Source organism: Miscanthus floridulus, chromosome 4, assembly GCF_019320115.1.
Source record: "Miscanthus floridulus cultivar M001 chromosome 4, ASM1932011v1, whole genome shotgun sequence".
In the NCBI taxonomy this organism is placed as follows: Eukaryota; Viridiplantae; Streptophyta; class Magnoliopsida; order Poales; family Poaceae; genus Miscanthus; species Miscanthus floridulus.
In genome coordinates, this window is record NC_089583.1 from 24035922 (window position 1) to 24063766 (window position 27845).

The window sequence follows — 27845 nt, forward strand, 5'->3', positions numbered from 1 at the left end:
TTAAGAATGAGATACAGATTTTGTAAGAAACTAAGTGAGATGTTGATGAATGTGTACTCTTCATTAAGAGTGAGATACAAATTTTGTAAGAAACTGAGTGAGATAAAGATTTTGATGAATGTGACCGTCGGTCATAACAATGATACCCCTAAGTAGAGAAACAACTAAATTCCTAGATTTTTTAAAGTTCCGAGAGGAGGATATTGTAGTCACCATCAAAGATATTAAAGTGGTGCTTAAAGCGTCACATAAGGTTTTAACAGATTGAACCCAAATAAGAAATTAGGAAGATACACTATCTTTATAAAAGATGGGACTATCTGGGGGAGCACGGTATGTAGAGACCTATGACTTGAAGAGAAGCGGGACTATGTGCCCACTTCAGTGATTCAAAACAACAAATTTCTCGATACCTGTTGATGTTGTATGACTTATACAACACCTGTTGTTGGCTCTTTGAAGAAGATGAATAATGTAAACAATGATCTTATGATACAGGAGCATGTAGAATCAATTGCCTCTTGGCAATAAATAGCAACAACAGTCCCACATGAAAGTGCCAGTAGATGAGGCCCTAGAAGGTCAAAAAATTAGTAAACCAGTTTTCTGATGACTATGAAGTCTATGTTAGTGAAGAAATTTAAATGGAGGGTGATCCCACCTTATTTGAAGAAGCCATGAGAAGTGTTTACTCATTTGAATGGCAAGAAGCTATGGAAGTTGAAATGAATTCGATGAATACCAATAATGTTTGGGACTTAGATGAAATTCCTAATGGAGCCAAAACAATAGGCTGTGAAAGGGCCTACAAGACAAAATGTGACTCCAAAGGGAATATAGAAAGATATAAAGCATGACTTATAGTAAAAGGCTTTACACAAAGAGAATGAATATATTACGAAGAGAGTTTTCTCTCGAGTCTCATACAAGGATTATTTTAGAATCATAATGGTGTTATTGGCACATTATGATTTAGAGTTACATTAGATGGATATAAAGACGACATTCCTCAATGGGGATTTGTATGAAAACGTTTACATGGCACAACCCAAAGGTTTTATCGTAGAACAAAAAGAACGTAAGGGATGCCGCCTGTACAAATCTATTTATGGATTAAAACAAGTCTCTAGATAGTAGTATTTGAAGTTGATGAAACAATAAGAAAGTTTGGGTTTAAAGAAAATAAGATGGACAATAGCGTTTAGGTGAAGTTCTAGAATGGAAAATTCTTTTTCCACAACACATGAAAACGTGGTAGCCTCACCTACCGTTAACAGTGAGGTTCGACCGGATCGATGCAGCTATGATGATGATGATAGTCTACAACCAAAAAATCCATAGAACCGACGATACTTCAACAGGTTCATGAAAGCGTGCCATATCTTTGAAAGCACATGTGAATTGGCTAAAATAGCCGATTCAGGTAGAAAAGGGATTACAACATGTGAACAATTAACTGTTTAATATAGACAGATCTATAAACTCATCAAATCTAACCTATTATCCTTAACAATAGGGTTCAACCGGATCGATGACAGCCATGATAAAGATAACAGATCAAACCTTTAAAATAAATAGATCTATTTACATTTAACAGAATCATAAAGACATACTATAAGCGTTAAAGTACTGGCAATGGGCTATCTAGCCGATGCAGGCATAACAAACAGCCTAGGTCACTCCTGGTCGAAAGCAAATCTACCAACTAGCATACTCCAATTTAGAGTGCTAACAGTGGGGATCGACCGGATCAGTTACAGCCATAATAGCGAGCTATAGACTAGATTCAACTAGCTAGTAAACCTTCTCAAGATCAGACATGCCTTAGCCGCGTACTATGCACGATCAAGATCAAAGTAGAACGACCGATAAAACATAATCCATCGTTTAAAGTAAGAACCATCGCAATGTGACAAAATAAACGATGGACTGAAATGATGTGAGGCTGATCTAAATCGATCTTGATCAGGCAGATTGATATTGCTAAAACTAATGACAACAAGAACATCAGCAAGATCGGTAACTTAATGAATATACCCAAAGGATGCCACCCTTAGGTAGAGCCGATAACTTGACCTTAATCTAATTCGAGCAGTGGAGGTCAAACTTAACCGATGCAGTCGTACTTGAACTAGATAAGGATTGATAACTAACTTATACTAGAGCTCGTAAGAGGTCGACCTTGATCCCTTGATGATTCAATTTTATAAGCCTTGAGTTCCTGCGTTCTTGTTTCCCAAATTTTGGTGTAAACATATGCCTCCCAATTTTGGGATAAAAGTAATTTTATTCCAAAATTACCATGTCTATACCCCCGATGGATCCAGTAGTCACAGGTAGAGAACCTTGATCTGGGGCCTACCAATGTCCTTGCCTACTTATGAGCCTACACTTTAAAGCTTCACGAGAGCACTATTGCTTCATGGGCCCTTAGATTCAATCTTCCAGACCGACTATAAATGCTTATCTGACCCTAGAGAAAGCAACCCAATGACTCAGTTATGTTTCCCTTCTGCTTACCTCCTCAAGTGCCCTTGGCTCTGCTAGACCCTCCATGGTCTAATTCCTTACTATGAGGGTCTTGAGTGGTTAGAAGAATTCTTGTGCATAGGGCGATTGTGTCGCTCATTTCAATGCCTTGTCGAGCAAGAGAATCAACTACTGTGGTTAGAAGAATTCTTGTGATGTCCCTTGAGTTTTCTCACCATCAGTGTAGAGTTGTTCTAGTGTTTGCAAGGGTTCAAATGTGTGGACACCTTCCCCTTGTTCACTCTATCAAGTGCTCATGCCGAGAAATCGGTTGGATATATGGGCATCTTTTTAGCAGGCGGCCCTTTCTCTCCTCTGATGCTACTTCTATCAGCAGGGCCGATATGACTCAGTTCGTGATAACCTTTGGCCTTGTGGGGATCTAGACTCCCTTCAATCCAAGGAAGTCTTAATGGGTCGATTGTCGGTCAATGTAAACCCTTTGTATCAATCCCACGGTATCTATAATTATGGGAAGCAATAAGTCTGAATCCGTTGTGCTTCCGTGGACCATTCCCTGAATTTCTAGGAGTGTTGATCCATTTCCATAACTGACTTCAATTCCATACCCCTGACAAAGTCTATCTTCTCATCTCTCGGGCTATATATACGGGCCATGGTTGTGGATCAAAAAATAACCTGCTTCATCCCAAACCTTCTATGCTTTCAGTGCATTTTGCTTTCTAATAGGCTCAAAGACATGGAGAACGGCAAGAGGCCTGCCGAAGAGGCCCTTGACGAGTCTATGCCACCATACTAGCATCTTCGTCATCAGGAGAATGCAATCCATGATCTTGGGCGAATGGACTTCCATCTGAATGCGCTTGTAGGACGCTCTCATCATCTTGGAACATGGGGCCAACTCCACTCAAGCAAGGCTGGCATGAGGCCGAGGCTAGAATTATGGGTGAGATATCTACCACAATTCTCTATTTCTTTTAGTGCTATCTTCAAGATCTTGATTATCCCTTCCTTGAATCTTTCTAGACCTATCGGCCCAGTTGGAAAGCCTTCGATCAGCTGTAGAGTATGTGGTAGGATTCATCAACGCTAGGGGTGTTGTGCCGGTGGTTTGCCTATACAACATCTCAAACCATGTCAGAGAAGTTGCCCTTCATGGTGTTCAGTCATGGTGCTGCCATGGCATTGGCTGTTGCACAAGCTTGCTCTGGCCACGAGCTTCAACTTCTTCCCCATGGTTTCCTAGCCCCTGAACACCCTGAGGACTATGAGCGCCTGGTCAAGGACTTCTTCAACACCGCCAACTCCACGCTTCCTAGGCCGAAGACATAGTGAACAAAGTGTTCCCCGACCCTTAGTTTGTAATAGGAGAAGATAGCAAACAATTTCTTTGTTTTAAGTGACTCCTTTTTTGCCCTATACCCATGTTCCATGTACTAATTTGTAAGCAGTTATCTGGCCTTGTTGCGTGTCTCCTCTAGGCTCAGTAGAATAGCTATTTTGGATTAGCCAATTTCAACTTGTGATTCGATCTAACTCGATTAAATATAAAAACAGCTCTTATGGTAAACTTTTCAAATTCCTCCTCGGTCATCAATCGCCGCATTTTCCCTAAGTACTGGCAGAATGGCACTCCCTCTTCCATTAATTGGGCTTGCCTTTGCATATTCCAAGATATCGACCATCCCGTCTTTGTGGCTATAAACACCAGCTAAGGGCTCTGGCTTCAAGCATATCTACACTTACAACTGTCTCTATTCTCTGTACTTCTCCGCCTTCACAAACTCTATAGCAGTTTCCCTTCTTCTTCCACGATCTAGTCTAGCATCCATGGCAAGAGAAGATCACCGCGGCAAGCGTGCATTGGAAGATCTCCCGAAGGAGGTCCTGGTTAGCCAGCGGCTCTGCCACATGAGGTAAGACTGAACGCTCCCGTCCATAACAAGAATCATCTACTAATGCATCTACAGGCTCATCCTCAATGATAGCCTCTGGTCGATTCCTCCTAGGACCGGTGAGGCTTCTACCACCGCATCTGCTGCTACCACGCCGGACTCATCGTTGGACTCCTCCGACTCCTACAACGACGATGATGCCCAGCGTTTAGGAGTGGAGGGCTGCCAAGGACCATTACTCCAAGGCGACTTGGGAGAACAGTCAGCTTGAGAACCACCTCGAGGCTTCTCCAGCCGCCCTCCTTGTTGCCGAGGAAGAAGCCAACGCTGCTCGGGCGTAGTTGGCTGAATCTGACGCCATGGTGGTAGGTAAGGGGAACTCCAAGAAAACCTTCATTTCAATCTACACGGTCTTTGTCTTGATAGCTTCTTTCTTTCTATGACTTCCAGCCTTGATGATGCAGTTGGAGAACCTCCAACTAGCGGCGAACGCGGCTACAAGTGGCCGTCAATGCCCAGGGGCCCTCTTCTCATCAGCCTGCCTACAGGACGTCCTGGTGCGCATTCAGGAGATCGCCCTCCACGGCGTTCACCTGTGGCGCGACGATGGCTCTAGCAGTGGCGTGGGTCCAGATCGGGCATGACCTCCTGCACCATGGAGCCAAGCTTTTCGATGGTCGATGACCCTAGCACGCATGAGGACCTGATCGAGGACTTCAAAGATGCCGCAGCGGCCATCGTGGACATCACTTCAGCTTAGGACGTTGTAAATAGGGTGTTCAATTAGCTTGTACCTAGTACAAACTGATCAATGAATGAAATCCCTATTTGTCTATGATCGCGTCTCAGTGAACTTCCTGCAATATCTTTGTATACATCATGATTGTCTCTGTGTTTATTTTTGCTCTATAGGCGATACATATCGTATCGGCTTTTACCCCTTTGGGTTTGTTTTTTGAACTAGAGGCGATACCCTTCTGGTACCGGCTATTAGAGCCGATGACTAAACAAATCGGCTATCAAGTATTTGTCCAAACGCAAGGATAATATTTCTTTAGATACTTTCCATTTATCGCCATGTCAAATTCCTCTTCTCTTCCTAGCATTTTCAAAATATAAGCATTGCCAGGCGCACAACGTTTAATCCTGATAAGGTCCCTCCCAACTAGGTGACCATTTGCCGAACGTGCTATCTATTGACCCGATCGGCAATTTCACTTTCTAGACCAAGTCTCCTTTAGAAATTTGTTTGCTCTTGACCTTCTTATTGTAATACTTCACAATCCTTAGCTTATTGGCTTCGATATTCTCAAGAGCACGCAGTCGATGGCAACTTAAGTCTTCTAAATCATCTACCATAAGATTCTTGTAAACTTCGGCTGACAAATCATTTTGCAACGGCCATGGTTTGATTATTGGATTCATAGCCGATGCGAATAATTTCTGAATATTACCAAAACATTAACAATCCTAGCACCCCTTATAATATTCAAAACAATCTTCTAGTATTGTTGGCCAGAAATATCCGGTCATATGAATAATCCATTTTATCTTATAAGCCGATTGATGAGCTCCACGTATCCCTTCATGTACCTCACCCATCAACACTTTAGCTTTTTCTTGATTTAAGCATTTAAGCAACACCCCATCGACTGTCTTGTAATATAGCTAATCATCTAGCAATACATACTTGGTCGATTTATACCTTAGTTTCCTGGTAACCTTCTGTGATGGATTCTTAAGGTAATCAGTTATTTCAACTCTCCAATCATTAGTCAAGGTTTCACTACTTAGGATCTCTTGAAACACTCGATAATCTGACTGCACTTTGAGCTAACCGATTAGCCTCTTGATTCTGTGCTATTGGAATATGCTGAAGAGAAATATGAGGAAACTCCTTGAGTAACCTCTAGCATTCATCATAGTATCCCCTCAGAATATCATCTTTACATTCATATAGGTCGACCAACTGATTAATAATTAACTGTGAATCTCCAAATACTTCAATTGCCTCGGCCTTTACTTCATGAAGAAGTTTAAGCCCCTTAAGAATAGCTTCATATTCTGCTTGATTGTTGGTAGTAATTGGTTTAGTCAGAAAAGCAAACTCAAAACTTGCCCCCCAAGGTGAAATAATAACAATACCAATGCCACCACCTTGCTTGCATGATGATCCATCAAAGAATAATGTCCAAGGTATCGGCTCTACATAGCCAATACTTGGCCTATGATGCTGGGTGATAAAATCGGCTATTACTTGCCCCTTGACTGCTTTAGCTGATTCTTACCTCAAGTCAAATTCCGACAATGCATGAATCCACTTCCCCATTCTCCCATTTAACATCGGCAATGATAGCATGTGTGATCACATCAGCCTTAGAGACAACTATACACTCAGCCGATAACATGTAATGTCGCAACTTGGTGCAAGAGAAATATAAGCACAAGCATAACTTTTCAATAGGAGAATATCTTGTTTCTGGATCCAAAAGCCTTCTACTTAGATAGAAAATAACTCGTTCTTTTCCTTCAAACTCTTGTATTAAGGCCAATCCAATTGTCTGGTTATCGGTCGACACATACAACTTAAAAGGCTTACCTTGCTAAGGAGGGACCAACACAGGTGGACATTTAATATATTCCTTTATCTTCTCAAACGCCTTTTGTTGTACATCACCCCATTTAAATTCTTGATCATTTTTTAACTTCAACAAAGGAAAAAAATGACATAACCTTTTCTGACAAATTTGAAAATAAACCTCCTGATAAAATTAATCTTACTAAGCAAAGATTGTAACTCTATTTTAGTAGTCAGGAGCACTGCCTCATCAATTGCTTTCATACTTTTGTGACCAATTTTGATTCCTCTCTCGTGGACCATAAAACCAAAAAATTGTCCAGCTGATACTCCAAAGGCACATTTATTGGGATGCATTACCCCTAAAATCCTTAAGCATCATGTCAGTCTCAATTAAATCTTCTGGTCCCTTGCCAAGCTTGCAAAAAGTAGTATAAGGCATAAGATTAACAGAAGCACCTCCATCCATCCACATTTTGCTCATCGGCTTCCCATCAATGAAACCGTTTTACATATAAAGCTTTTAAGTGCCGATGCTTGACTGACTTATCGAATATAGCTTGCTGTATAACTGTCAACTTGGCAACTATCTCCTCATACTCCAATTCATCAAAATCTGAATGGACTTCTTGGTCTACTGGAGCTCTAAATTCTGACGGCAACAGAAAAGCCTATTTGAATATTAGCCGATGATTGACCCCTATCGGCTGTTTGCTTAGCACGCCACACTTGAGGTCTACCAGATGCCTAAGCATGTTCTAGCTCTTTGTTTCTTAGGTGTTGTATCCCTTCTTTTCTAGCTTCTTATCAAACCTCCTGGACACCATTGCCCTTCCTGCCAAACATATTCTTCCTCATCACCCTCTTCTTCATAATCAGCCCAATTTTGATCAACAACTCGCTTCCCGAGCCGACCGTGAACACTTCTATTTTTTAAGCGCCGATCTATATTATTATGATGATACTCATTTTGAGCACGGATAGACTGGCTGGTTGGCTTGAGATTGCCTAAACTCCTAATATTGTTCACTACACTCTGGGCAATTATTTCTGGTAGGCAATTTTAAACCTTCATTCCAACAATGTCTGAAAAAGGACAATTCTAATGTGATTTAGTTTATTTTCTTTCATACCTCTCCGTCTTCTTGTTGATGTTGGTATTCTTTCTCTTCTAACCAACGCTGATAATCCTTTTCCTTCTTCCATTACCATTTATTCAACAAAATTCGAGATGTGACATGCGGTCTTATCGCCCCTGTTCCTTGATGTCTCTCCCTGCTCATATCAGGCTCTTCTATTGGTCACGACGCCTTTTAATCTCTTATATTCATTAGCTGATATTTGCATCTTTGGATCAATGGTTCTGGTTTCTTTTGTCCTGGTTGATGTTAGGACTTTAGTCTTTCCTTTGAGCAACTTAACATCGACCATATTCTGATCTCTTGGGAAAAGATTATCATCAACTTTCATCATCCGAGGAGTATCAAATTTAAGCTTCCCTTGCTGAATAGCCCTCTGTATATGTTGCCGGAAAATTCTGCACTCGTTAGTGGAATGAGAAGTAGCGTTATGAAACTTGCAGAACTTCTTATTCTTCAACTGATCAGGAGGTAACATAATATGATTGGTGGGCAATTTGATCTATCATCTCTCAAGCAAGAAATCAAAGAGCTTGTCTAATTTTATGATGTCGAAATCATAGCTCTCCTCAACTCCTTTTCCCTAAGGATTTGGCACCACTACTGTCTTCTTACCCCAATTCTATTCAGTCGCAACAATCTCTTCTTCATTGTCCTCATCGCCATCATCAACTGAATATGGATTATAAGCTTCAGCAATCGCGGCATTCTTCTAGAATCGGATATCTTTGCGCATATTCTAGAATTGGCCATTGAGTGCTGCCACCCGTTGAGCCAACTGACCTAAATTATCAAACTTTTGCCCAAACAACTTCTCTCCACGTTGGCAACATTCCTTGAACGGCCAAAGCAGTTAGCTGATCATCAGTCAGATTCAATGAAAAGCACAAATTCCTGGTTTCTCAGAACCTCTGAAGAAACTCGGCACCTGATTCATTTATTCTTTTCCTTATGGTCGTCAAATCTATGATTTTCTTTTCTCCTATCCTAGTATAGAAATATATATGAAACTTCTTCTCTAGGCCAGTCCAATTGGCAATGAAATTAACTGGTAATGATGAAAACCAGGTGAAAGCTGGTCTTGACAGGGACATGGAGAAGAAACAAACTCAACTGAGCTTCTTCAATGGATGCTTTGCCCAACTGTGTAAGATACCAACTGACATGTTCTATTGTGCTCGTGCTATCTTGACCAGTGAACTTAGCAAATTCTGGGAGTCCTGTAATTTATAGGAAGAGCAACAAAATCATACCATTCTGGATACGGATGTTTGTACAAAAAGGTCTGCCCTTTTGGGTTTAAACCAAATTGATTCTTCATCATTTCGGTTACTTTGAGCAACAACTCATCAGCATTTGAATCTGGATTTCTCTGTAACTGCTGACCCATCTACTGGATTAAAATTTCGGGTACCTTGATACCCTTGGATTTGGAATCATATGAAGGGTATTGTAATCAGTTTCATAATGATATCCTTGTGGAATTTTTATCTATTGGGTCCTTTGCTGATTTACTGCTTGAAGTCTCTAGTTGTAAATGTTAGGATCTGTATCCTCTACGAATCCTTTGAACTGATAGCGCTATTTTTTGAGCCGACGATGGTATTTGGCCTGATGTGCCAAAATTAACCATTTGATTCTGAACTTGCCTCGTAGGCTGTTGCACATACTGCACTGATGATTTAGGATTATTTTGTATTTGATTAGTAGTGGTACCTTGAACTTGCTCAGATGAGCTCTAAACTGCCTGGACATCATTATTACCAGTTAGTGTTGCTTCTTGATGGCTAGTACCGGACTTGATTAGTCCCTTGAGTTGATGGATCTAGAATGTTGTAATAAGCCGGTTCAACCTGATCAATTGGACATCCATAAAATACCTCTTTCATGGTATTGTGGAATGTATTCAAGAAAGTTGTATTATGGTTCAACATGGCATCATGAACTGATTTGTTTACAGCATCTATGAAGAAACGCTATCATCAGCTTCGTCTATATCTGACTGTACATGCATCAAAACTCTTGGTAGTGGATATTTCTAAATAACTTTATTGTCACGTGTCTTGGTGTAGGACAACAAACACTTGTTCTGAAATCCATCTATAGCTTTACTGATAATATCTTTATCCTCATCAGGTAGGTCTTCATAAGGCACCATAAGAATGTCCCTGTTGTTGTGAGTTGCCATGACAATTGTGGAGTCCCACCGGGTGTGCTAGAACACGTGTCGGCGTGAAAACATGGTACCCGCGCCTGGGTGGACACGTAGCAAGCCAGAACGATCTAGAGATCTATATGGCTTCAACGTAGAACCAGTCGATCATGTGAATTCCTAAGGGTGTGCCAGTCAATTTGACCTACAATTGATAAGAAGAGAAAGTTTATCAGTAATTTAGGGTGAACACATGCTGGTTTTGCCCAGATAGTTCCAAGTGTGCCGCTTCGGGAAGCAACCAGACGGGAAAATCGACTAATATAGTCAATACGAGAAGAAATCGACTAGTTAAGGACTGTAATGCTCATCGGGTCATGATTGATTTTATAGTAACGAATACAATGCACCCAGTTTTAATGATCCTTTCCCTTAAGCTATTAACATGTATGCGTCAAAGATACATCACTGGCTAAATCAGATTTGATCAATACATGGTGTAGAGCCAATGAATCCGGTGAAAAGGGATATACCATGCAAACAATCGACTGTTTGATATAGATAGATCTACGAACCGTCTAGATCTAATCTATTACTGTCAATAGTGAGGTTCGATCGGATCGATGCAGCTATGATGATGATGATAGTCTAGAACCAGAAAATCCATAGAATCGATGATACTTCAACAGGTGCATGAAAGCGTGCCATATCTGTGAAAGCACAGGCGAATCGGCTAAAATAGCTCGATTCAGATAGAAAAGGGATTACAACATGTAAATAATCGACTGTTTAATATAGATAGATCTATAAACTCATCAAATCTAACCTGTTATCCTTAACAGTGGGGTTTGACCAGATCGATGGCAGCCATGATAAAGATAACAGATCAAACCTTAAATATAAACAGATCTATTCACATTTAACAGAATCATCAAGACACACTATAAGCGTTAAAGTACTGGCAATTGGCTATCTAGCCAATGCAGGCATAGCAAATAGCCAAGGTCACGCCTGGTCGAAAGCAAATCTACCAACTAGCATACTCCAATTTAGAGTGCTAACAGTGAGGATCGACCGGATCGTTACAGCCACAATAGCGAGCTATAGACTAGATTCAACTAGCTAGTAAACCTTCTCAAGATCAGACATGCCTTAGCCGCATACTATGCACAATCAAGATCGAAGTAGAACTAGCTAATAAAACATAATCCATCGTTTGAAGTAAGAACCATCGTAATATGACAAAATAAACGATGGACTAAAAGGATGTGAGGCCGATCTAGATCAATCTCGATCGGGCAGGTTGATATTGCTGAAACAAATGACAACAAGAACATCAGCAAGATCGGTAATTTAATGAATCTACCCGAAGGATGCCACCCTTAGGTAAAGCCGATAACTTGATCTTAATCTAATTCGAGCAGTGGAGGTCAAACTTAACTGATGCAGCCATACTTGAACTAGATAAGGATCTATAACTAACTTATACTAGAGCTCGTAAGAGGTCGTCCGGACCTGATGCAGCCTTACAAACAAGAGTATAAGCCATGACGGTACTTACAGACAAGCCGGAGGTCAACCGGATCGATGCTGCCCTGCTTGTTGAAGAACTCGCCGAGATCTACAGTACTCCTACTCATAAGGGTTGGCGTGAAGCCATAAAAAGTAATTGGTATTAATTGATTGGATGTCTTTTACAATAGCTGGGGTCCAATATTTATACCCAGAACCTAAACATGAATCCTACTCAAGTACGACTCATTACAATCTTTGGTATAAGAGAAAACATTCCTAACTTAAGATAACTTGGACCCTAATCTTTCCCTTTTTGTAGAGTCCGACATGTTTCCCCCCTCGACGCCATTCCGTACATAGTCTGTTGATATTGTCTGTTGACTGTCATCTATAAAATAGCTGATTCCGACACTGCATCAAAATCAGCTAACCTCGATTCACACCTGATCGATCCCTTGATGATACAATTTTATAATCCTTGAGTTCCCGCGTTCTTCTTTCCCAAATTTTGGTGTAAACACCTACTCACTAGTAGTAATGTTAATCTGCCATTAGAGAAGAAGTCTTTGTCCTCAAGTTTCAATGTGAATGATCTTGGTGAAGCCTCATTGGTTCCAGGAATTGAAATTCACCGAGATAGATGAAAATGGGTATTAGGACTATCGCAAAGGCGTACTTAGAAAGATTCTATAGAATTAAAGTATGCATGCGAGTAAACCTACGCCTGCTCCTATAGTCAAGGGTAATAGATTTAGGAACTTTCAGTGTTCCAGAAACCGATATGAGATTGATCAAATGAACATGGTTCCATATGCTTCAGCTGTTGGAAGCTTAATGAATGTACAAGTAAGAACTTACTCTGACGTAGCTTACTTATCCGAGATATTTTGGCAGAAGTCTAGTCCAGATATAGATCACTAGAATAGAGTTAAGAATATCTTGCAATTTTTGCAAAGTATCATAGGCCTCATGCTGAGTAAGTAAGAACAAGTACTCGTAAATAGTTGTGGGTACAAATATTTAGTTTTGGCGAGATGTGTAGTGAAATCCACAGTAGTTGCTAACACTCACAGTTGGAGTATTATTGTGGAAAAGCTCCAATGAAACAATTATGGTGTCATCAATGATGCATACCATAGTATAGCTTGTCATGAGGCCTCAGGAACAGGCAAAAGTGGTTAAGGGAATATATACTCGGATTTAACAATGGTAGTCAACAGCAATAATCCATTTAAAGTAGTTAACTCCTAAGACAATAGATCAAGTGTGCTACCAAACATATTGACATTAAGTTATATGTTGTAAAGGAGAAAATCCAGAATCATTTTGAAAGCATTGTGCATATAAGTACCAAGCAAGTACTTGTGGATCCGCTTACCAAAGGCTAACCACCCAGTGCGTTCAGAGAACATACAGTCGACATGGGTTTATGGGAAAGCCTATGATTTCTGGATACTAAGGGCCTAGTTCAAAATCTGTTTTAAAACAAAGAGGTGCATTATAACTGTTTAATCTAATGGCAACTGACCGTGACGATGAGGCACGCTCTATGCACCGATCTGCGATGAAATGGAAAAAGATAAAGTAAGTTAAGTTTAAGTCATAAGGTGAGATCAAGGGGGACAATGTTAAATTGATCTCCACCAGTTGGCCCAACGGCCAATTGGGCCCTTGATCCACGCTCTGATCGGGGGCGCGTAGCCGTTCTCCTGGCTAATGGACCCCCGTCGCGCAGCACTATAAAGAGAAAGGTGGAGGCCGGGGCGCAAGGTACGAGGTTCACCGCAGCCGCCAGTGCTCCACCGACATCCTAACCCTAGACCGATCGAGAGGGTGTGCTGTGAGCGACGGGAAGCGTCATTGCCTTCGCCGTCGCCACTAGACCACGCCTCCACGTCGTTGCTACTTCGTTGGTGGCGCCATGGCTGCGACGGCCTCTCGATGAGGTACTTAACAAGGTATTGTCTAAGTCAAGTTTTACCCTATTGATATACGCCTAGATGATACTATAAATCCTATCACCTCAGACTCGTAGCACTTAGCGGCGATGTCACAGAACGCGTCGCTGAGGCGCCCATCCAGCCGCCGCCGCCGATTCGAAGAGCACGCGCGGCCCGCCGGAGCCCGAGCACGAGCGGTCGGCCAGGACGCTGTCCGCGACGCGACGCCCAAGGTCGGCGAGAGATGCCTTGGAAGGCGCGCCGAGGAAGGTGAGGAGCTGGGCCAGCGTGGCTCCGCGCGCACCTGTGGCCGCCAGGGCCAGCCTTTCAGTACTGATCAAACTGAAAGGCTGGTGGAGCCGGACGAGCAGCCGGGGTGCTCGGCTGGACTCACCGGCGAGAGAGATAGGTGGAGGAGGAGCGTACCTGCACCTGCATAGGGCAATGGCAAGTTGGAAACTGGACGAACTCATCAGCACTCGCTGCGGCAAGCGGAGGTCGCTATTCTAGGCAGGGAAGCACGTGGTGGGTGGGTTTTTCCTTTTATTCCTGTCGATTGAGTTGTGGTGCATTCATCTAGTGGCATTCATCTGGACAGTTTATGGCTTCAATCAAATTCTACACTCTATAGCTTAGTACCCCTTCATTCCACAATGTAAGTGTTTGAGATATATAGCAGCTACTCCAATTCCGGAGTACAAGTCATTAGCAAATACTCAATCCGTTCCAAAGCTATAAGTCGTTTTGGCTTTTCTATCTGATTTATAACTTTTACTACGCACTTATATATACACTATGTCTATCCTACATAGTGAAAGCAATGTATCTAGAAAAAAGCAAAACGTCATATAATTTGGAACGGAAGGAGCATGATCGTACATTGGAGCGGAAAAAAACACTAAACGTTTATGAAAAATGACGACGGAATGTATATCGTATCTCTTTATGTTTGGGAAATCTTAAGATTAGAAGTTACTGCAACCGTCATGCTGGCGGCCTATTTAACACAGCTTAACATGCATATTAGGGTTTTTTTCACTTAAACAGTCCCACCGGATGGTGCATGATGCATCGATCAATTGAAATCAAGCAATGGATGATCCGACAGTGGGTAGTAACTTTTTATAGTGGAGAAAGGGTTGGCGAACGATCTGTCGGTCAAAAACACCAAGGTGGTGGGTCAGGTGCAGTACAGTAAGGCTGGACACTATGCCACTGTATGTAAACACAAGCACCGGACAAAGTATGGGATGAATAGCGTCAGCAAAAAGGCAATCCGATGGTAAGGTCTTCCCAACGTTGCTTTTTATTAGTACTCCTAAGGGTCATGTATGATGAGATAAAAAGAGTAGAGGTTCTACGTTTGTCGTAGTGGCTTGCAAAAGCTATATATGTTTAGAGAGAAAGAGGGATGCTCCTATGTAAAAAAGAAGATGAAGGAAATAAAGATGAGACATACTAAAAGAAAAAAGTTTCTGTATAAACCAGAAGTAGTGATAGTTTATATTATGTGAATAATAATATTAATATTTTCTAGTCTATATAGATCACTTTATTTGTACTACAACCGTTAAAAATGTTAGCCTGCAAGCATGGGGCTGTCCCGATGAATCAGATTTTCAGCAGCCTTTTGCATCTACTATTTGAGGTGAATGGGTTATGTAAACATGTTTCTACCAGCATACTTGTTTGATGTCATTTTCGTCCGTTCATATGTTTTCCTTTAAATTTTCTTGCGATGTCATTTTTTTTAAATAAATTAGACAGAAGAGCGGCCGATTATATTAAAAAAGTAGAAGTACCCAGACTAGGTACGATGTCATTTTGTTCATGCGGTTTGGAGCTATAGACGGGTTGATTTAATCATTAACCTCGTAGTATTTCTTTTATGCTTGGGAGTTAGCTTCGGTGGTTTGGGAAGGATATAAATTTTTTAGTTCTGCTAGGAGCGGCAACTATTTATTAGTCGCTTATGAAGAAATGGTTTGGTTTTTGAAATGAAACACTCCCATTCTCCTTTGTAGGTTATACATTCGATTATCCATTCACTTCGTACATAGGCTTTCCTCCAAAAACATAACTCATAGGATTTAATTGGACTACGCCACTATGGATTTTTAGGGGCTGCTCCAAGGCATTTGTAGCAACGGTTTGGCCAGTGTCGACAGAATATCATTGACAGTCCTCCGAAGGGGTATCCCATGAAGGTAGATTGATCGGCAGAGGAGCGCGTAATCAAGAACAAGAAGGCAACAGAGACACGAGTTATACAGGTTCAGGCCGTCGGTACAACGTAATACCTTACTCATGTGGTCTGTTGGTTTGTATTAGCTATCGTATGATATGCCGTGATTTTAGAGGGGGTCTCTGCCCGCCTTATATAGTCCGGGAGGCAGGGTTACAAGTCGGTTAGATCTGAGAGATAACCGAAAAGTAATAACTGATTACAGGAATCTTGGGATCATACATATCCTAACAGATCTCGTAGTATCTTCAGGATATCTTCAGGATATCTTACGGAAGGCGCCGAGCAGAGTCGTGCCTCGCAAGGCTTCTTCTTGTGGGCTGGGCCACCCCTATGGGCGCAACCCATGTGGTCTGCCATGGGTATCCGGGGTCGTACACCCCACAGCTAGTCCCCGAGCGCCTTGTACCCGTTGTGCAACGCCGTCTTGAGCTTGTCCGAGCAGGTGCGAATAACGCCGAGCAGTCAAGCTCATGGTTCCACCACCATGCTGAACCGCCGAGCTGCGTGAACCGTCACCTAGCAGTGTGAACCGTTGCCGAGCAGCATAACTTGTCGTCGAGCAGCGTGACCTGTCGCCGAGCACCGTGAACCATTGTCGACCAGAGTGACCCAAGTACGGCTTTCCATAAGGGTGTAAGGAGCTCAAGTTTAGAAATGAAAATTTCTCAGTAGTGGACCAAGTGTGCCCATTTAGAGTCCGAATAAAGTTGTAGGAATCAATCCTCCTCTGTAGGCACGTAATCTTCTAGAAAAAATCCCACACATTCGCCGCTAGGTGAAGTGTGCCCACTTAGTCCCCGAGCCTGACAACAGATGATGTAATCATGTGGTGCCAGGGTCAGAAACTTGAAAATAGTAGAAAACCAGCTGAGCAGGCAGCCAGTCCCCGGGCATGGCCTAAAAAGAAAACAAAGCACATTCACCGCTAGGTGAAGTGTGCCCACTTAGTCTCCGAGCCTGACAGTAGGTGACGTAGTCACGTGGTGCCAGGGTCAGAAACAAAATATCAATCACATCCCAACAGAGCAGACCACCAGTCCCCAAGCTGCAGGCAGAGTTATCGAAGAAATCGAATCTTGGAGAAAAAACTAGAGTAACGGCTGTACAGTGTCAGTTACTTAGCCTTAATAAATGGCAGAGTAGTCAGCGATATTTCGGCGAGGAGCAACTGACGGTAGAAACAAACGAGTGACGTGGGCTGAGGTTGCGCAAAAAACCTAGTAACGGCCCATTAAGCCACATCAGAGAATTCAGAGTGGCACAGATCGCGAGAACGGTTTCCCAAAAACCCTTGAGTCGTAAAAGTGGGGAAAGTGCTTTATAACAGTACCGCCGCCCCCCATTCTACCACCCTTGCCACTTCGCCATTTCATCTTCCACCTCAGCCACCACACCTCCAGATTCACAGCCACACACGTTGCCGACGCCAAACCGCATCTAGATCTGAGTGATGGCGCCGAAGAGGAGAGCCATGAACCCGAAGAAAACCAGCCCAAAGAAGGCAGGAAGCGGAGCCAGTCGCGACGAAGAGTGGACGCCATCGCGCACTGGAGAAGCGGAGCTCAAAAGAATGGTGACGGCAGGCATGCTTCCTGACTGCGTCACCGTCGGATGGCGGCCAGCCAGTGGTGAGCCCTTTCCAATGCCTAATACCGATAAAGTTGTAGTCTTTGAAGATTATTTCTGGCATGGATTGAGGTTCCCTGATCATCCTTTCCTGCGAGATCTGTTGGTATTTTGGTCGATTAGCCTGTGCAATCTCCACCCCAACACTATATTGCACATCTCGATCTTTATTCAATTATGTGAGGTGTTTCTTGGGATTCTACCGCACTTCAACCTCTTTAGACACTTGTTTTGGTTAAAGAAGAAAGGCGGCGGCGGCTCCAAGGTGGTCGGCGGCGTATATCTGTAGCTCCAGGATGGAATGGCCAGCGATTATATCAGCGTACCACTGAACACTTCCCTGAAAGGGTGGAATTCCAAGTGGTTCTATATGAAATAGAACCACCCGACCGTCCGCTGCGACGTCCACCATATCCAGGAGAGCCAAAGAAGCTGGTCAGAGAGACCAAGAAGTATCGACATGGAGCAAGTGAAGGAGCTCCTTGACTTGATTCAAGGTGTGGAGTTGAGAGGTGAACTTGTGGCAGCGAGCTTCATAGTACTGTCGTGTCCAGCCTTGCAAGGAGAGGGCCTACCCTACTTTTGACTACAAGGGCGACGACGACAGAACCCGAGAGAGACTTGAATGGCTGGCAAGGAAAGAAGTAATAAGCCACGTCATAGAACTATTCACCTCCAGCGCCTCATTTAGCTGGCCAAAAGAAACAAAGGCCTTCAACTGTACGAACCCGCCACCTCAGGTAATCATCTTAACCTGCATTGTTCAAATGTCGATCGTCGAGCGAGGAACTGACTTACTTATGCCAAGATCCATTCGTAGGACAGGGCAGTATATTTTTCTGACGTGCTGAGAGCTGAATGGCCGCCGGCGGTGGACGTCTGACCAACAGAACACCCTGAAGAAAGTTCCGTCGGTATCTCAATAGAATCCAGATATTCGGATGTTGATCACACGGCAGGTCCCCCCCCCATTATCGGAGAAATCTCAGGGGAAACAGGCAGCGACAGACGAGCCAGCCTAGAAGAAGAGGAAAACGGCGACTGTCGCTCCCCGCAAACTGGGTGGTATATCACTGGGTGGCGACCAGACCACTCGTCCGTGGAGGGCCACGGTGATCAAATGGTCTGATGACGACGAAGATACAGTTCCCCCTCCCCCAAGCGTGCAAACAACTTCACGCAGCACACACGTGGAGGAGCAACCAAGGCGAAGCGATGAAGTCCCCGAGCAACAGGCAACAAAAATCCCCGCAGAGCAAGCGACGGGAGTCCCCGAGCAATAAGCAGAGGTAAACCTGGTGTTACGAGTGGAGGAAACACCGGAACAATAGGCGGAGCAAGAGGCCGACTGTAGAGGAGGATAGACCTCCACCCGAGAGCATGGGGGTCGACCCCACAGCCGCACCTAGGGGCTCGAATAGGCCTCACCGATTCAAAAAGGTGCACCAGCAGACCAAACGGTAAGTATCCTCGCGTTGGTGTTGTTTTGCTATTTTATCTTAGCTTTTTCGGTGATTGACCAAATGATCTGATGTAGTGCAAGGCACACAGAGGATCCAAAACCGTCTGCCCTAGACTGACGAGCAGCCTTGGGCTAATCCTGAGGCAGAGGTGACACCGGTAGGCCCCATGTCAGGGTCCCTCAGTGCTCGGTAGCCGACAGGAAAAGTCAACTGACCGCTGCGGGTGGAGCTGGAGACGGTGAGGGGTCAGCATCAGCAGAGGCTAGCTCGGTGACAATGCCCGAAGCAATGGCAGGGTGGCGCTGGACCCTTGAGAGATGAAGCTAGAGTTGCCATCGAGGCAATAGAGTCTGGGTCGGTGAGACCAGGGGTGCTCAAGGTGCTAACGGTACCCCCTGAGGTGTTGTAGGTCATGCTCAGGACCCACTGTCTGGCCACAGAGCCCCCTGGCGGTGACTCCCACTGCTGCGGAAGAGGAGGACGAGGTGGAGGAGATCGTTCATGATGAGCCTCGAACCTAATCCGCCCGAATCCTCCACAAGCACGGCGACGAAGTGGTAGTTATCGAGGAAGAGGACACCCCTAGAGAAATTAGGAGGCTAAAATCCACCCTCGGTGGAGTAATAAAACAAATCGAGGTTAATACTGAATCCTGGGTATTCTTCGTTGACATTGGTGGTGTCCTTTCATCATTGTCATTGTGCATTTCCAGGGGATAACTCGGACTACCGAGCACCATCACTAGTTGATTAAGAGGATGGAGCCCCTCGCTGAGGAGAACAAAAAACTCAAGGAGGCGGTGAACCTTTCGGAGAAAAACATCCAAAGGGCCCAGCGCGAGCGAGACCTTGCTGAGTCCAACGTGCAGGACCTAGAATACTAGAGGGGGGGGTCCTGTCTGAGCACCTGGCGACTGTGAAAGAACAACTTCGTAGCAAGTCCAAGCAGCTAGCCACTGCCTCTACACAACTTAAAGATGCTTCCGAGCAGTTGGAAAAGCTGCAGAAAATCTCCGAGCAAAATAAAGGTACGTATGATCCGCAAAAATGCCTCACATAGTTGGATATGATTACTTTTGGTGATGAATGATGTACTTGTAGAACAAGACGCAGAGCTCGGCCAACTGCGCTAGGCCCTCGAGCAACTCCGAGAAAAAAGCGAATGAGACAGGGCGAGCGAACAAACTGACCGAGGAGCTGAATGGTGAGTACCCCCTGGTCGGGTTTTCTACTGAAGTAATTGTCTTACCTGATGGAACTTCAAAATGCATGCAGACTACCATCAGAGGGTCAAGGCACAGTTCGATGTGCTAGAGCAAGACTGCCTGGACCCAAAGGAACAAATTTGACGCCGTAGTTGCCGGAATCAACCCAGTGCTCGACTGCGTCGAACCGGAAACTGCTCCTCAGCCCGATGGTAGGCCGCCTGCGCCTGGACATCATCCTCGAAAGATGCAAGACAGTGTGGGAAAGCTTCAAGAGCTTCAACCGATGATGCCGTTGTTACCAGCCGCTACCCACGCCCTTGCTGTTGTTTGGTCCCACTATCCACCCACTGACCTTGAGGCGATAGGGGGCAGGTACGTCGAGGGGCTGAGCGAAGCGGAGACCCAGCGACTGGAGGATGAGGTGGAAGACACGGTGAAAAAGTTGGCTGGCGATATAGACCTGTTTGGAGAGACTGATGGCAGTGGCGAAGCATAATGATCTCCTTGGTGGATATCATCTATAATTTTTGGACAGTATAGTTGGAATGCGCGAAAGCATTGGAAAATACTTATACAGATGATAACTGTTATAAAGTGCATGTGTATGCAGTCAGATTGTATTTCGGCGAAAAAATCTTCGTAATTACAACCATAAGGTCTTTATACAGAGTATAAGTAGAATCCGAGCAGTTAGTTCGCTACTTGACCCCCATGGCCTTAGCTAGCCCATAGTCTATGACGTCGAGCGCGGAGCCTGTGCATGTGTAGGAAGAATAGGCATGACCAAGGAACCATAGCCGACCACCCAAAACGTAGAGCGTGGAGCCTGTAGCACATGTAGGGAGAGATCAGAGACTGGGTCTTCTCCATAGAGAGAAAAAAGCGGAACGTGTGCTGCTCGGCGGTTATCAAAATAACTTGGAGATATAGATCATATAAGCGGAGTCCGAGCAACTAGTTCTGTGTTCAACTCTTGGCCTTGGCTAACCCATAGTCCATAACGTCGAGTGCAGAGCCCGTAGACATGTAGGAAAAACAGGTGTGACCAAGGGACCGCAGCCGACCACCCATAATGTAGAGCGCGGAGCCCGTAGGACATGTAGGGAGAAATCAGAGACTGGGTCATCTCCGAAAGGAACAGAAAAGAAAGGATGTTGCTCTTCGATCAAAGAATGTTTTTGCGATGTGGGGAAAACATGCCCGGTGATTTGGAGAAATCGAGTTCGGCATTTTGGAGAAATCGTGTTTGGCGATTTGGAGAAATCATGTTTGGTGATTTGAAGAAATCATGATCGGCGATTTGGAGAAATCGTTTGGCGATTTGGAGAAATTGTGTTTGGTGATTTGGAGAAATCGTGATCGGCGATTTGGAAATATCGTTTGGCGATTTGGAGAAATCGTTTGGCGATTTGGAGAAATCGTGTTCGGCGATTTGGAGAAATCATTTGGCGATTTGGAGAAATCGTGGATTTGGAGAAATCGTGTTCGGTGATTTGGAGAAATCTTTTGGCGATTTGGAGAAATCGTTTGGCGATTTGGAGAAATCATGTTCGGTGATTTAGAGAAATCGTGTTCGGCGATTTGGAGAAATCGTGTTCGGCGATTTGGAGAAATCGTTTGGCGTTTTCATATTGGAGATCATTATGGAGTATTGTGATGCTCGGCGACCGTACGTGGAGATTAAAACAAAAGGGAAAAAGGAATATAACCAAATTATGGATATCAAAACTTTATTCATCACAAATAGGAGAGTACATATCTGGAACATTTCAAGGGTAGAAACGTATAAGGTGCTCGATGTGCCACGAATTGGGAACATCAATTCCATCCAAGTCACATAGGCGATAAGAGCCTGGTCGGCTGACCTCTTTGACGATGTAAGGCCCTTCCCAAGGGGAGGAGAGCTTGTGCAACCCCTCGATCTTTTGTTTTTTGCAGAGAACGAGATCGCCAACAACAAATGAACGACCTTTAACGTTCCGGTTATAGTACCTCAACAACCCTTCCAGATATCTAGCTATATAGACGCAGGTGATTAGGCATTCTTTCTCGGCCCTATCGACATCCTCAGACCGAACAGCCTTGGCCTGCTCTTCATCATAGTTTTCCACTCTAGGTGCTCGAAAAGTAACGTCCGCTGGTAATATGGCTTCTGATCCATAGACCAAAAAGTATAGAGTCACACCGGTACTACGACTAGCTTGAGTATGTAGTCCCCAGACTACAGCTGGAAGCTCCTTGAGCCATCTGCCTAGGGTGCTTTTCTTCTTTCTAATACAGTCACTTTTTAGGGCATCAAGGATCATACCGTTTGCTCGTTCGACCTGACCGTTGGCTCGTGGATGAGCAATGGAGACATATTTGACGGAGGTGCAACGGTCTTCGTAGAAGTCCCAGAATTGATGGCCAGTAAACGTCCAACCGAGATCGGTGATGATACTGTTTGGTAGACCAAATCTGTGGATGATATCTTCAAAGAGCTCAACTGCCTTCTTTGTAGTGGCCGAGACGAGCGGTTTGTATTCAATTCACTTGGAGAACTTATCAATGGTGACATATACATACCGAAAACCCCCTAGTGCTGGCTTGAATGGCCCGATCATGTCTAGTCCCCAGCATGCAAAGGGCCAGGAGGCTGGGATGATCTACAGCTCTTACGCCGGCACGTGTATTTGCTTAGCGAAGAATTGGCATCATTCACAACGTTGGACGAGATCTTCTACATCAGTGATGGCTGTGGGCCAATAAAAACCAGCTTGAAATGCCTTGCCGACCAGGTTTCTCGAGGCCGCGTGGTTGCCGCAGGAACTAGAGTGAATTTCGAGAAGTAGCTTGACCCCTTCACCTTAGGCGATGCATTTCTGCAGTATCCCTTCCTTGGCACTTTTCATCATCAAGTTGTCGTCTGCCAGCACGTAATGCTTGCTTTGGCGAATTAAACACTCAGTTTTGGTCTTGTTGGAGGGTACTTCGGCACTGGTGAGGTACTTGACAAACTGCTCCCTCCAATCGGCGACTGGCGAAGGTACAACAAGTACCAACTGCTCGGCAGGGGGAACCTCTACAACTTCCTTTTCTTCTTTAATGGATGGTGCCAAGAGATCTTGAACGAAGACCCCTGACGGAACCGTGGCATGAGAAGAACCTATTTTTGAAAGCTGGTCGGCAATCTAATTTTGATCTTGTACTACGTGGTGGTATTCGATATCGTAGAACTTCCCTTCAATCCTCCTTATTTCGGCGCAGTATGCATCCATTTTCTCACTGGAACAGGACCAGTCTTTGTTGAGCTGGTTGATAACCAGCATAGAATCCCCATACACCATGAGGCGCTTGACGTCGAGCTCAACTGCTATTCGGAGACCGTGGAGACATGCTTCATATTCCGTGGCATTATTGGAGGCCAAAAAGTGTATCCGGAGGACATAGCGGAGCTTATCTTTGGGCGGCGTAATGAACAAAATGCCTGCACCAGCGCCATTGATGTTAAGGGCGCCATCAAAGTACATCAACCAATGCTCGGGGCAAGTGGCGGCAATGGGTTCTTGGATCTCGGTCCACTCAACGATGAAATCAACGAGCGCCTGTGACTTAATGGTAGGTCTGCTTCTGAACTCGATGGAGTAAGTTCCAAGCTCAATAGCCCACTTTATGATATGGCCATTGGCCTCTTTGTTGCAGAGAATGTCTCCTAGAGGGAACTCGGTGACCACGGCCATCTTGTAGTATTCAAAGTAGTGTCAAAGCTTGCGTGACTTAATCAGAATTGCATATAACAGCTTTTGTACTTGAGGATAACAAGTTTTTGGCTCATTAAGTACTTCGCTGATAAAGTAGACCAGACATTGCACCTTGTAAGCGTGTCTAGCTTCCTCGCGTTCAACGACGATAGCAGTGCTGACGACGTGAGAAGTAGCGGCGATGTAGATCAGAAGAGTTTCATCTGGTCGTGGCATAGTATGATCGGAGGCCTTGTTAACAACAACTTGAGCTGCTCAAAAGCTATGTCCACCTCTTCCGACTAGAGAAAATGCTCGGAAGCCTTGAGGAGTTTGAAGAAAGGGAGCCCTCTCTCGCCGAGGCGCGATATGAAGCGGCTTAAAGCCGCCATGCAGCCTATAAGCTTCTATATGTCCTTGACACATGTTGGCCGTTTCATATTGGTGATGGTGGAGACCTTGCCAGGATTAGGCTCGATGCCTCGAGCACTGACAATGTAGCCCAGCAGTATACTAGATGGAACTCCAAAGATGCACTTTGAAGGGTTCAGCTTCTATCGGTACTTGTTCAAGTTGGCGAAGGTTTCTTCGAGGTTGGCGATAAGCTTGTCGGCTGTCTTGGTCTTGACGACCACATCATTGATGTAGGCTTCAATGTTGTGGCCGATCTATTGGTCGAGGCACATCTGGATGGCCCTTTGATAGGTGGCCCTGGCATTCTTGAGTCCGAAGGACATAGTTTTGTAGCAGTATGCACCGAAAGGTGTAATGAACGGTGTTTTTATCTAGTCTTCTTCCTTAAGAGAGATCTGATGATAGCCGGAGTAGCAGTTGAGGAAGGAGAGTAGTTCGTAGCCGGCGGTAGAGTCTACAACCTCATCTATCCGAGGCAAGCCAAAGGGGTCCTTAGGGTAATGTTTGTTAAGATCAGTATAATCAATGCACATTCTCCATTCTTTATTCTTTTTTTGAACGAGAACAGGATTTGCTAACCAATCTGGATGATACACTTCTTTTATAAACCCGACAGCTAAGAGCCATTTTATTTCTACCCTAATAGCATCCTTCTTGTCTAGCGCAAATCGGTGGACTTTCTGCTTGATCGGTTTGGCGGTCAGCGAGACATTCAAGGAGTGCTCGATCTTCTCCCATGGTACCCCCAGCATGTCTGAAGGTTTCCAAGCAAACACGTCGGTGTTGGCACGTAGGAAGGAGACGAGCGTGCTTTCCTATTTGGGGTCAAGGTGAGCCCCAATCTTCACGGTCTTGGAGACGTCATCGAGGCCGAGGCCGACCTCCTTGATTTCCTTGGACTTGGTGGAGGCACAAGGAAGCTCTAGCTCTAGAATCTCCATGTCATCGACGGGCGCTGTCTTGGCTTCGGTGACCACGCTAGCCATCTGGATGGAGAGGCCGGTGGCTTCGGTGAGAGCGAGACTCTCTGTCTCGCATGCGTAGGCAACGGAGAGGTTGGCCCGCAGAGCCAGGACTCCTACAGGCGAAGGCATCTTCAACACCAGATACACATAGTGTGGTACGGCCATGAATTTGGCCAGAGCTGGCCGGCCAAGTATGGCGTGGTAGGCGGTGTCGAAGTCGGCGACATAGAAGTTGATATGCTCGACGTGGTAATTGCTTGCCATGCCAAACTATACTAGTAGGGTGACCTCTCCAAGTGGTCTAGATGCCCTTCCAGGTACCACACCCCAAAAGGAGGAGTTCGAGGGTGTGAGATATGATATTGCGAGGCCCAACTCCCTTAGGGCCCCGACGAAGAGTAGGTTCAAAGCACTGCCACCGTCGACAAGGACTTTTTTGAAGAGCATCTTCTGGACGGTTGCATCAAGGATGAGGGGAAAATGCCCTGTATAGGGTATGTCTACCCACTGGTCGGCCCTGCTGAAGGTGATGGGGACCTTGGACCATGGGCGATAGCTGGGGTCGACGGTAGTTTCTTCTGAAGCGACGACGAGCACTCGTCGGGCGGCGAGCTTCCGTTCCCTTCTACTCTTAGTGGAGGAGAGGCCCCCAAAGATGGTGGCAACCACCTTATCGTGGTCCTAAAAGGCGTTGTTGTTGTTCCCCGGTGGTCGGCGACCTCCGCTGTTGGTGTCGGCGTCTAGCTTTTTGTCTTGGAACTCCTTGGCTAAACCGAGGCAGTCCTTCATCTTGTGTTTGGCATTCTTGTGGAGGGGGCACAGGCCTTTGAGGATCTTCTTGTACTGCTCGTCATAGTTGCGCTTGGCGCGTGGCTCATTTACGTTACCGACAAAGTGGTCTGGCCACCGACGACAATTCTGACTTGGCTTGGATCCTTCCGACCGATCATGGCCGATGTCATAGTGGAAACTTCGTTCGTCATAGCGGCGGTCATTGTGGCGCTGGTTGTCAGGGCGGTCATCGTAGTGGTTAGGCGGGCGATTGGTGCCCGCGTCTTCATTGAAACGTACTTCAGCTTCCTCCTGCGTCGGCGTACTAGTTGGTCGTCGTGATCATCTCGCTGATGCCTGTAGGTGGCTTACGGTTGAACTTGGAACAGAGCTCATGGTGATGAAGTCCTCGGACGAAGGCGGTGATGACCTCGGCTTCTGTGATGTTGGGGATAGAATTCCACATCTCGAAAAAAACATCTGATGTAACTGAGGAGGAGCTCGGACAGCTTTTGGTTGATGCGGTTGAGATCATGCTTAGTGCCCGGCCAGTGTACATGTAGCCATGTAGTTATTAGTGAAGACTTTCTTTAGCTCTTCCCAAGATCCGATGGAATCCGGGGCAAGGCTTGTAAACTAGCTCACGGCGGCTAGCATGAGCATGATAGGGAGATAATTTGCCATGACATTGGTGTCTCCTCCAGCGGCAGTGGACAGCAGTGGCGTAAGCCAACAGCCACTGAGTTGGGTTCATCCTTCCCTCGTAGGGCTCGACCCCGATGATTTTAAAACTACTGGGGCCACTGGAGTGTTCGTAGGGCCCTGGTGAAAGCTGGAGGACCTTTCGAGTTATCGGCGCCGTTGTCTGCAGCGTTGTCGGTGGCGATCGGCTCCAAAGCTAATTCTGGATCACCGTACTCTTGCTCATACTCCTAGCGGTAGCGTACTTCATCTTCATGGTGGCCGAAGCGACGCTGCTTGATACGCTATCGTGCATCCCAAAGGTTACTGAGGTGCACTCGAGCGTCCTGTTCAACCTCCTGGTCGTGCTGGCGATGATGCTCGGCTCAGTGGCCCCCAGCTCCCCCTTGGGGAGGTAGTGACTGGTCAGCCAAATGGCTTTGACTAGGGCGGCAATTGGATCTAGGCCCAGCTAATCGGTGAATGGCGCTGGTGGAGCATGAAGGTCTTTGATCCTCTCGGATCTCATTAACTTGACAGTGTGCCGCTTTAAGCATAGCGGCGACCTTGGCGAGCTCAGGCGTCTATGGGAGGCGGGCGAGTTCGTTGGCGGCCACCGCCAGATTGGCGCTTGGAGTCTTGAAGACGTTGTGACCGTCAACGCGGAGAAAATCTTCGTCAAGGTTGTGATGGAGTGGCCTTCCTTATGAGTCGAATTGGTTGTCGTGAGCAGCCTCGGCCATCACAAGGGCGCACTCATTTTCACGGCGCTGTGCGCGATTGACGTTCCTGTTTTCACGAGCGGTGCGTTCCTCATCGGTTTCACCGTTCTAGGGGGGCTGTCAATGCTGACGTTGAAGATCGCGCCACCCCATAAAGGCGGGAGAGGGGGTTGCTCGGTGAAGGTTTCGGCGAGGGTCTCGGTGGAGCCCTAGGACTCGGAGTCTGTATTTTCCTCCAAGATGGTTCGGAGGGATGCTCTGGGGCCTTGGCTCACATGCAACATGTTGACTATTGGCGGGAGCTGATCGGCAATCTGGTC

General features: G+C 45.4%; 1 protein-coding gene across 1 annotated transcript; it reads right to left on the reverse strand.

Moving 5' to 3' along the window:
* Nucleotides 1–23423: 23423 nt before the first annotated feature.
* Nucleotides 23424–23972, reverse strand: LOC136548247 (uncharacterized). The gene has a single exon (XM_066539848.1). The coding sequence runs from the start codon at nucleotides 23970–23972 to the stop codon at nucleotides 23424–23426; it is 549 nt and encodes a 182-aa protein (XP_066395945.1).
* Between the last annotated feature and the right edge of the window lie 3873 nt (nucleotides 23973–27845).

Excerpts from the sequence above, each read along its gene's own strand:
- LOC136548247 (XM_066539848.1), bottom strand. The coding sequence starts at position 23,972 with ATGGCCGTGGTCACCGAGTTCCCTCTAGGAGACATTCTCTGCAACAAA.